The following is an 11,291-nucleotide window of genomic DNA, read 5'->3' as shown; positions in this document are numbered from 1 at the left end:
TGACGTCAATGAATAATAATTAGGAATGCTCACGCAGCGTGCGCTCACATGTGAAATAGTCAATAGAGCGCGAAATGGTAATTACTGAAAATAATATTGCTCAAATGTTTAAAGTAACTGTTGTTCTAAGTACTGAGGCGCAAGTATGAAAGAATAGATCGAACAAAATAACAATTTTTAGGAAGAAATAATATAATTTTGTGATACAAAATATCATTTGAAAAAAAGAAGGCGGGGCAAACACCCATATACGAACTGTTGTAATAACCTTTGACCCTTGTCGCCATTTTGATAAATTTCCGACTAGAAAAGGAAAGTTAAATTGTTTATAAAGCTAAAAATTAGCATTGATTTTAAGTCCGACCTTTATGAGGACAAAGCGGGAACTTGATCTTATGTGTAAGTCTCAATTCTGAAATAGATTTTATTTTAGTTTGATACTTAATTCTGGTTTTATCAAGAAATATTGCAGATTGTTTTGGTTACCTCGCCATTCTTGAAAATGTGGGTGGGGTACGTCCAGTTTCTTCAGATACTTAATTACATTGAGTCTGTCTCATTTTGCTCAAAACAAAATCATTGTAGGAAAGGATAATTTTCACTCTGTTTAATACGCTGTTTTCCTAAAGCATGCTCAGGTTTTCTTCTATTTCCAATTACAGATTAAACTTTTCATTATGAATCCAGTTTATACTTGAAGTAAATTCACTTTGTCTTCCAGATTGTGGTATGAGATGTAACAGAAATGATCTGATTTGATTGTTTTGATATCAGGCCCAACCGCAGAAAACTGACCAAGAGTTTCTATTATTTATCAGGCAACATAGAAGCACAATCAAGCTTTTATATTGACTTATCTGGCTTATATGAATGAATAGAAATTAAAAATTTCATGATTATCTGAAGAAAATATTCGCTGAATTTCTTTGATTTGAAAGTCTTAAATTTCTTCAGCTGTTGTATGCATGTTAGAAACGTCTGCTATTTATCAGAATACAAAATGCACATTTTTGCTCAAGATCGAGGCTTTGTTTCATTCACAGTTCACATGTGAAACAGAAAGTAAAAATCGTAGAATTCTGGCGCAAAAACAGGCAGATTGTAGTTTTCTGATGTTAACTGCTAACATAATGTTATGTTCCAGGACTTTAGAAGTAGTCAATAAAATTGCTCTCAAATTATTAACAAAACTTTAAAGCAATTTCTTTTCATAAATTTAAGCCTAATCAGGCTATAAAAGCTTGATTGGGCTTGTAAGCCTGGCTGGGCAAAGATAGCTTACCCTACCAGAAAAAGAAATAAGGATTTTTTTGAAAATCCATTAAAATGCCAATATTTCATCCATTCGGTTTCAAATCACTTGAATTTTCAGTGTGTCAGTTATGTCCAATACCTGGCTAGAAAATAAGAAAAACTGAGAAAATGAGAAACCTTGTGAATATGAGAAAAGGCAATATATATTTTAGATTTAGACCTTTAATGAATATTTCATCAAGTCACTTTTTTTAAAAGCACAACTTTTGTCCCACAGAATATGGGGAGATGGAATTTTACCATTTTCTGACACAGAATGTGCTACTTATTGTGAATTTCAACTTTCAGTCAAAAGCAGTTCTTTAACTGATCCCAGACAATTTCTTTTTGATATTGTAATCAAATACGAAACTGAAATGGCAGAAATAAGCATGAAACTAAATTCAAAATTATACGAGAAAAGTTACAAACATTTAACAGTATGACTAACTGCTTTGCTAAATTCTCTGATTTTTAGCTCGACTATTCAAAGAATAGTCTAGCTATTCTATTCACCCTGGCGTCGGCGTCGGCGTCAGCGTCACACCTTGGTTAAGTTTTTGCATGCAAGTACATACAGCCATCAATTAAAGGCATATAGCTTTGAAACTTATTTTTCTTTTTCTAGGTCAATTACCAACCTCTCTGGGTCAAGTCCCATAACTCTGACATGTATTTTGAGCAAATTATGCCCCCTTTTGGACTTAGAAAATTTTGGTTAAAGTTTTATATGCAAGTTACTATCTCCAAAACTAATGCAGATATTGATTTGAAACTTCACATGTGTCTTTGGGGTTATAAACTAGTTGATAGCAGCAAGTCCCATAACTCTGACCTTCATTTTGGCCAAATTATGCCCCCTTTTGGACTTAGAAAATTCTGGTTAAAGTTTTGTGTGCAAGTACATACAGCTATTTCTAAAAGGCATATATATTTGAAACTTGTTTTTTCTTTTTCTAGATCAATTACCAACCTCACTGGGTCAAGACCCATAACTCTGACATGTATTTTGAGCAAATTATGCCCCCTTTTAGACTTAGCAAATTCTGGTTAAAGTTTTACATGCAAGTTATTATCTCCAAAACTAATGCAGATATTGATTTGAAACTTCACATGTGTTTTTGGGGTTATAAAACTAGTTGATAGCAGCACATCCCATAACTCTGACCTTCATTTTGGCCAAATTATGCCCCCTTTTGGACTTAGAAAATTCTGGTTAAAGTTTTGTGTTCAAGAGCATACAGCTATTTCTAAAAGGCATATAGATTTGAAACTTGTTTTTTCTTTTTCTAGATCAATTACCAACCTCACTGGGTCAAGACCCATAACTCTGACATGTATTTTGAGCAAATTATGCCCCCTTTTAGACTTAGAAAAGTTTGGTTAAAGTTTTACATGCAAGTTATTATCTCCAAAACTAATGCAGATATTGATTTGAAACTTCACATCATCACATGTGTCTTCGGGGTTATAAAACTAGTTGATAGCAGCAAGTCCCATAACTCTGACCTTCATTTTGGCCAAATTATGCCCCCTTTTGGACTTAGCAAATTCTGGTTAAAGTTTTGCGTGCAAGTACATACAGCTATTACTAAAAGGCATATAGATTTGAAACTTATTTTTTCTTTTTCTAGATCAATAACTAGCCTCACTGGATCAAGTTCCATAACTCTGGCTCGTATTTTGGGCAAATCATATGCCCCCTTTTGGACTTTGAAAATTCTGGTTGAAGTTTTACATGCGAGTTTCTATCTCCAAAGCTAATGCAGATATTGAATTGAAACTTCACATGTGCCTTAGGGGTTATAAAACTAGTTGATAGCAGCAAGTCCCATAACTGATATGCATTTTGGTCAAATTATTCCCCCTTTTGAACTTAAAACTCATTTGATATTTAACCTTTTAAGGTAATATTTTCCTGCCTCTGGGACAATATTTCGAATAGTCGAGCTTGGCTGTCTTACGGACAGCTCTTGTTTAAAATCAGAGTAATGTAAGAAGAAAGACATTCCAATTTAATAAAATAGTTTTATCAAAAACAGAACACATTTATAACAGGTAATAGATTATGAGAGAAAGATTGTAAAGCTCTTTTTTATTGTAAGTGTCAAAACAGGGCATTATAATAGGTGTATCTTGGTATAAAGTACACTAGGCAGTGTTCTGCCGAGGCAGAAATATCGTGGGAATCGCACATAAAAATTTAATATGATTGTTGCAGTTAAATTGGTCTATTTTGTTGTTTGTTTAGGCTTAATGCCACTTTCACTTATGTAACAGCAGGCGGTTACCCTAACCAGTGTTCCTTGATTCTGTACTAGAACATACCAGTCCTGTTTTCTGCAAGTAACTGCCAACTTCCCCACATGAATCGGAGGTGGAGGATCAAACTGGGGACCCCATGATCAATAGATCTTAGCACTCTCAATTGAACTTGGTGGATGGGCTTTAAATTGGTCTACAGGTGTCAGTTGTTGCATTACAAAAATGCTTGGGACAAGTAAGCAGACAGGATGACTGAAACTGAGTACGAATCAGAGCTCCTTCAGCCTCCAAGTAACAAAATTTCGATACACTGTTAACACTTTCCTCACCAGTTTTGATCCATGGCAGAACACTGCTAGGTATACCGAGTTTTTCCGGGGCCGCTTCCAGTATCGTATGAGGATGTGCGGTCATGCAAGTTCGTTGGTTCTGGTACTCATAAGCATATACCTTTAACATATTTATGTTTATTTCATTCATTGGATGCAAGTGCATAATTTCAAGAATGTGATACTGGCCGATACCAGTATATTGAATATATTTGTTAGAACAAAAAATATATATTTAAAGTTCCATGATACACTCAGTGAGTGTAGTGAGTCACTACTTTACAAGAATAGAAGCTGCGTTTGACATTGTAAATGAAATCTATTAAATTAATGTGAAATTTCTTCGAATTTTGCAGTTTTGCTATGAATGGGTTGAGTGCAGAAGAGGAGACAAGAGGTACTGGACATAACCAAATCTGTTGTTTAATAGACGGTGCATACCGCTGTTCAAGACCTGCTGGCAACGCTAGCTACAGTAAACGCATCCAAAAAACAGTTCAGCAGCGTAGATTGCGTCTTATTAGGGACGATAGTGTATGTTTTGATATTCCCTTAATGTTAATTTTGAATACTCTAAGAGTTTAAAAATGTATATTCTGTCAGTTACAAGGGAGATAATCTTGCATGCTAACGGGTCGATGTTAAGGACTGCCTGTTTGCTTGGGGAAGGTTAAAGTCTATTCTAGGCAGACAAAAAAATGTTTTTAGCTAGGCAAATCAAAATTATGTCAGGTCCTTACCGAAATCATCTTATTTCTTGTTGTTAAACATTATACTGTTGTACAAGATTTTATAAACACTTATGATGCCACTTGTTTTGACCTTGTATTCTCATTTCTATGATTTCCATTACCACCTTGTCAGATTTTGATCATTTTATCATTGTGCAACCAGCAACATCTCATTTTGCCAACAGTGGTTTCAGTTGCTTTATTATGCAAACTATATCATAGGCATTAAAGTTGCCTTTTAGCAACAGGAATTAGTGGTTATTGGTTACTGGATCCTGGTTGAATTGCCATATACAAAAGAACCCCTAATAGTTAGGTCAAGACCAGGCTAACCAGCTGATTTGAAAATCATGACAACTGATCAGTTTCAAGATGTTTTAGATCATACAGCATTCTGACTTTCCAGAAATTAAAGGTTATAAATGCTATTATGACATATACTTAGCAATATTCTAACACAGCACATAAAATTGTAAATATCTTTACAACAAGTTAATTTTTGTTAAGAAAAAATGTTGTTTTCAATTTTGTCAGTATTTTAAAGCATAATTTAAGAATACTAATGGTTTCTGTTTTGCATTTTTTTTAAAAATTGTCCAGTGTAATCTCTGTTTATACAAGTTATTATCCATTTACAGGTAAATCACATTTACATTTGTGATCATCACAAGAATATGATACAGAATGCAAGAATGAAGCGTAAAAGAAGAGACAGTGATGATGGTGATGGTTCGCTAGATGCTGATGAGGATATTCCTGAAGTAAGTATTGCTTATAACTTCAGCAACATTGTATCGTATTTCAGTTCAGAAGCTTAATGCAAGTATTGTCTACTCGGGATGTTAATGTTATATGTTCATAAATATATATATCTGTTAAAGCTAAAAAAGACCTCACATTACCGCTAATAAACCCAGGTGCCAGCTCAAGATGAAAAAATGCTCGGAGGGGTGCCTAGAGCCTTCCTCCAGCATCAAAACCTTGAAAGTTGCAATTGGAGTAATTATGTTGGTGTAAGATAAATACAAACAGGGTAAAGAATGGACAGGACAGAGAAGAAAATCTTACGGCAATTCCAGGGAGACTGACACAAATAATTTTATTTGTAATGTTGATAATTGAGTTATTGCCAATTAAGTTGGTTGAATACCTCAGAAATATTGTGATTTCCACACATTATAGTGAATCATCTAAAATACAAAATGTTGTTGATAGTACTACCAACATACAAAACTACATGAAAGATAGGATTTAAAGGCAAACTGTTCCAACATTTATTTGATTAGATCTTGTTGAAGGCAGTGGAAGGATTTCCAAATCAGGTGAAAAATGTGAATCTTGACCATTTCAGTCGAGAACGGTAGCTATAAAATATACTTTGTTTCCAAGGTAATGATAAGCAAAATAGCGTATTTAATGTATTTTTTTAGATGTCTGCTTAAATAGAACGTAGGAAAATGTCTCAGCCCACCCCTTGCTCATTTTATCTGAAGTGGACAAAATTCACCTCTTTCGTATTGTTAAATAAAAAGTTTAAAATTTATATAAAAAAAATCTACATAAGTAGAAAAATAACCGTTCTTAGGTGATAATTGTGAATTTTTGAATGGAATGAATCATAAATGAAAATATGATAAAAAAATAATGTGGGGATTTGTCCCATCTTAGACAAATTGAATGCTTGTCTGCCTAGCTCAATAGGAAGAGTGCAGATCTACGGACAACATGGCTGTGAGTTTGATCCCCAGGTGGGGTATATGTTCTCTGTGACAATTTGATAAAAGACATTGTGTCTCAAATCATTCATCTACCACCTCTGATTAATGCGGGGAAGTTGGCAGTTACTTGAACAGGTTTATACTGGTACATATTTCAAGAACAATGGTTAGGTTAACTGCCTGCCATTACACTTCTGCAATGCTGTTAAAAAACAGTGTTAAACCCAAGACAAACAAAGCACTATAGCCAAGTGAAGGGTGTGGGCATTTTTTTCAGTATTCCTCTAAAATTATATATTGCTACTATTATAGGAACTCTTAAGAAAAAACAATTTTGCCATGAGGAAGTTATCATGCCTTAGAAATGTACATCTGAAACCCAAGAACCTCTCATAGTTGATCTCTTTCAGTGAGTACTTTTCAAATAAATAATTCAGCAGTGTGTTAATGATGTCATGGACATCCCCTGCCCATATTATGGTTTTCAGTAGTGGTCTGATTTTGAAAATTATTTTGGCGTCCTGAATGAACAGATTATGGTTTTGCTGTTACTTCAACTTCCAGCTATGCATCCCTTCCCCCTTATGAGAACACAATATTTTCTGAAGACAGTTCTTGAAACACATGATTTCTTGTTTCAGATTGATTTTTTTCAAATGCCAGTGAACACTCTGCGGCGTTACAAGAGACATTACAAGTTGCCTGCCCGACCTGGCATGAATAAAGCACAGCTGTCTGATGTAAGTGAGAATTTTAGTGTTGTGTTGTTTTTTTTTTCTTCAGAAACATACTTTGAGGAAGAAACTTATTATACACAGGTAGGAAATTTCCAGTTGGTTGTTGGCAGTTGCCATAGTATACTTTTATGTCAAATGTATAATATGATACATGAAGTGCATTTTATGTCTGTGATGTGCATGTCATAATATGTACAAAATACTTATAATGCAAATCTATGCACATCCATTCATGAAATGTCTTAAATATAGAAAACAAGCACATTACAGTCATGTCAGTTTATGTAACTAAAATTTCTCACTGACATCACAGGAAATAGCTCAGAAGTATTCATAGAACATAGAGCCACCATGAACCATGTAGCACTCCAGAACTTAAAAAAGAAAATTGCCTGAACTGCAGTATAGATGGTAAAGTGATGGTGCTCAAATGGAAATGTCATACTTTAGAAGTGACCAAAATGTAACACTGTATATTATGCTGTATGCACTGAACAGGTTTCAAATAAATAAACCTCTGCGATATAGGGTGAATTAACATAAATGTACCGAAACATCAAGAAATTTAGTCTCCTTGTCATGATTATTATTTTATTAAACATTTACAGCAAATTAGGAACTTCCAATGTTTTTCGTTGTAAATGACAACTGGAGATAAGTCAGTTTAATCGAAACCTCCACTTGTGGGTTTTGACTGTTTCATCTGCGCTGGGCCTGTAAGCTTAAAAATTATTTATTCAAAAGAAGGAGCTCTATAATCCTGTAGATGCATTGCTGATCTGTTGTTGCAACAATTGTTCTCTGTCTTACTCTCTCTTGGGTTGTGGGGAAGTTGTAATTGACTAGTGAATAAATGTTTTATTCTTTAGGGCATCCGTAAAATGATTACCATCATTGTAATTCTTCTTACAAAATGGTGAAGAAAAAAAACACAAATCAGCTTTTTCAGCATCATCAGTATGAAAATTGCCAAAATCTGCAAACGTAAAATTGGGGTTGGCCAGAAAAGGTGGACGTTTATTTAGGAGGTTCAGAACAATAGAATACTGTAATTTATGTTTATTTCTTTATGTTTCAGACTGTTGCCAGGCATTTTAAATCCATCCCAGTGGTCGAGAAGGAAGCACTCACCTATTTTATTTATATGGCAAAAAACTTCAAAAGTAGATTTGATCAAAAACATAATATGGATGTATCAAACTGAACAGGTCTCATTGTAAGCAATATTGCATTTTGTTCTGTGATTGGATAAAACGCTATAATCTTGTGAACAATGTTGACACCAAGATGGTAGTACATTAAATGTACTGAAAGAAAACTTGCCACAGAGATGAACATTTCAGTTGAAGGATATTGCATCCAGTTATTCTACAGCGGCAAAAAGAAAAGTATTTTAAATGAATATATTTAATAAGACGGCTTCAAGACCAACCTAAATGATATAAATCAGCTGTGAAACTTGTTACCTGACATTTATTAATGATGACCATATACTGTTCATGTGGTTTATTACCGCCATGTAACTATGAGAATGTGTTGGGGCTTATTTCCCCTATAAATCTACCTCCCGTAAAAGGAGGTAATCCCAATGCAAAAAAGTATGGTTGTTTTCCCAAAGTTGAATTTTAAATTCACAAATGATTATACCTTTTAGGGGTTTTGCTGTTTTAAGATAGTTTTGCTAATTTGTATGTATATTTAGGTAAATTATAATATTGCTGAACAATTACCTAAAAGCAATTCACAAATTCTTTACACAAAAACACATTTATGTAGATTTTGGTAATTTGCAAATTGTCCCAATTAAGACAATTTCTGATAGCATTTTCCCAATTCCATTGGTGTCGGTGGCATTCCCAAATTGATGAAAAAAAAGGCCTGTGTGTATTTGCGTTTTTGTTTCTACTCTTGAAAAACTACAGTGTTCGAATAATTACTCCCTGTGCAGATTTCAATATTTAAGTGACCATTATAATAGGGATATAATTGATTAAAATGTTCATACAGATATATTCATAAAGTAATACGAACAGGTGTATGTATTGTTTCAATAGTATAGAGTACTGTAAAATCTGCTGATCACATATTTCACTAGCACTAGCATTCAAGACTTAATTTGTTAAAATGAAGCAGTTTAGCTTGGAATACCACTGTTCATTGGTTGCATGGCAAAAAGCATGGTGTATTTATATAGTGTGCTATTGAAATAATGGAATCAATCTTTTCAATTTGATAGACATTTACAGGTTTTGCAAAAAATTATTGGATGGAAAATACAGATATTTAGAAAAAAACATTCTTTTGTCTTTCAAATCTGAAGATTTGAAGTAATTATCTTCACTATTTCAAGAGTTACCTTGCTTTTAAGTAAGTCACTGAAGGCATTTAGAGACACAACCTTAAGAATGACATGAAAGCAGTAGGAGGTCGCCATGCATAGCATTTCGTTTTCAAGACATTAAAGCATTAAATTTTGCTTATCACTTACTAAAACGTCATGTGTTTGAATATTTAGGAACAGTTTAAAATGGTTTTACTGGTAAATAACTTAACCATATATTTTTGGTTTCATCATGAGTCACTTATCTACCCACATTCATGATGCATGGGTGCTTTGGAATTTTCATTGCCATGACAACACAAATGACATTTATTTGTAAAGTATGGTCAAATTTGATTTCCCATAGATAACTGTAAAACAATATACTTGTTTCTGGTTTCTGCATTAACATAAATAAATCAATGATTTTTCACTACTTTAAACTACTTATTATGCGATGTTTGTATTATGTCACTAATACAGGTTTTCTCATGGAATGGCCCAAATATTTTCAGTCAATACAGGCCTGGGATTTTTCAGGACTGGTCCTGATAGCAGGCTTTTGGTTGCCAGATTTTCTATATACAACTTTATTAAAAATGGTGATTTCAGGCTTGAGAAAATAGATTTTCAGGCTTTTGATTTCTGACTGAATCCTAATTTTCAAATTTCATAATTCTTAACTCATACATTTGTTTTTCTAAGTCTTCTAAAATGTTGAAAACTAACCCTAAAAGTTAATCAACTGTTAGCTTAATCCCATGTTAAAGTTTCAAACAACTGGGCCCAGGCCTGTCAGTATTCTATCATAACTTGCATTATTTTCTTCCGTAAGAAAAAATATCAAAGACTCACTGATGGCATACCAATTACAGGTGTATATATCTTGTGTGTGGCTCTGCTGCAAAGTTCAATGTCATACTTATCAAACTTTGTATACAATGAAATGCCAAAATCCTTTCTCTTGTATTTTGCAAGTATACAGATTTTAGCAGTATACAGTGCAGTGTATATGTTTTATAGGTAAAGAAACTGACAGAAGTTGTCATTTTGAAGTGCAAGTGAATGTCTTCCTAGCAGTAATAATGTTAAAAGGACTGAAAGAGCTCTGTTGCATACCTGTAGAATAAATTACCAAAGCTTAATTGCTAACATTTCAAACAATGGAGAATGTTAAATGTATTTTTTTTTAAAGAAAAAACTAATTTAGTTTCTGCTTTCAAAACAACTGTATATTTCTGCAGGTGTTTAAAGATTGTTTTTACTAAGGTGTTTGAGAACTTATTTAATGTCTAAAGATCTGCTAACTTATTAATTTCTTTCTGAGTCAGCAGTGTTTCTTGTATGTGTAAATATTGTACATAAATAAAGTAATAAAATGATTGAAAAGAACAATCCTTCTATCTGTCATCTAGTATTGTACATCTTTAATGATATATATGTCCATCAGAATGCACGTGTCTATACGCTGCATATACGAGGGGTGTTCGAAAAATATCTCGAAAAGTTTCATAACATGTATTTATATGGTTATTAGAATGAAAATTCTAAAAGTGATACATTGATATATTTTGTACATAATCCAAATGACAAAATGATACAAATTGCACTCTTGCAAAATCCAGTCACTATGTAACGTTGGGCAGGGCAAACTACTCATGACTGGAATGTGGCATCTGAAAAGCCTGTCTGACACCTCTAAAATTTACATCTTTTCGAAATATTCGCCTTTGCATGATACACATTTCTCCCACCTACAAATCCTCTTGTCAAAGGATGACCTGAAATGCTCCTTTGGAATTTTACGGAGTGTTTCCTGGACAATGGTGGGTAAGTCATCAACATCATCAAACCTACAGCCGCGCAGCTCTGATTTCAAGGATCATTCTTGAAGACGT

At 33.6% G+C, this 11,291-nt stretch overlaps 1 protein-coding gene across 2 annotated transcripts; it reads left to right on the top strand.

The window, feature by feature from the left end:
- The first annotated feature begins 58 nt into the window (after positions 1 to 58).
- LOC123556336 (histone deacetylase complex subunit SAP30L-like) lies at positions 59 to 10,788 on the top strand. Of its 2 annotated transcripts, none has more exons than XM_045346962.2 (5): positions 59 to 77; positions 4,244 to 4,421; positions 5,257 to 5,379; positions 6,978 to 7,076; positions 8,152 to 10,788. In XM_045346962.2, exons 2-5 carry the CDS (start codon positions 4,251 to 4,253, stop codon positions 8,275 to 8,277), a joined length of 519 nt encoding a protein of 172 aa, XP_045202897.1. In that variant the 5' UTR covers positions 59 to 77; positions 4,244 to 4,250; the 3' UTR covers positions 8,278 to 10,788. The 2 variants fall into 2 exon arrangements, with proteins under 2 accessions (XP_045202897.1, XP_045202896.1); XM_045346961.2 differs by lacking the exon at positions 59 to 77 and adding an exon at positions 242 to 399.
- Positions 10,789 to 11,291: the final 503 nt, after the last annotated feature.

Source organism: Mercenaria mercenaria, chromosome 5 (genome assembly GCF_021730395.1).
Source record: "Mercenaria mercenaria strain notata chromosome 5, MADL_Memer_1, whole genome shotgun sequence".
Classification (NCBI taxonomy): Eukaryota; Metazoa; Mollusca; class Bivalvia; order Venerida; family Veneridae; genus Mercenaria; species Mercenaria mercenaria.
The sequence above is the reverse complement of the archived record's forward strand: the minus strand, read 5'-3'. Positions and strand labels throughout refer to the sequence as shown.

Coding starts and splice junctions, on each gene's coding strand:
- LOC123556336 (XM_045346962.2), top strand. CDS start 4,251: ATGAATGGGTTGAGTGCAGAAGAGGAGACAAGAGGTACTGGACATAAC. Junction 4,422..5,256: donor GTCTTATTAGGGACGATAGT/GTATGTTTTGAT, acceptor ATCCATTTACAG/GTAAATCACATTTACATTTG. Junction 7,077..8,151: donor ATAAAGCACAGCTGTCTGAT/GTAAGTGAGAAT, acceptor TTTATGTTTCAG/ACTGTTGCCAGGCATTTTAA.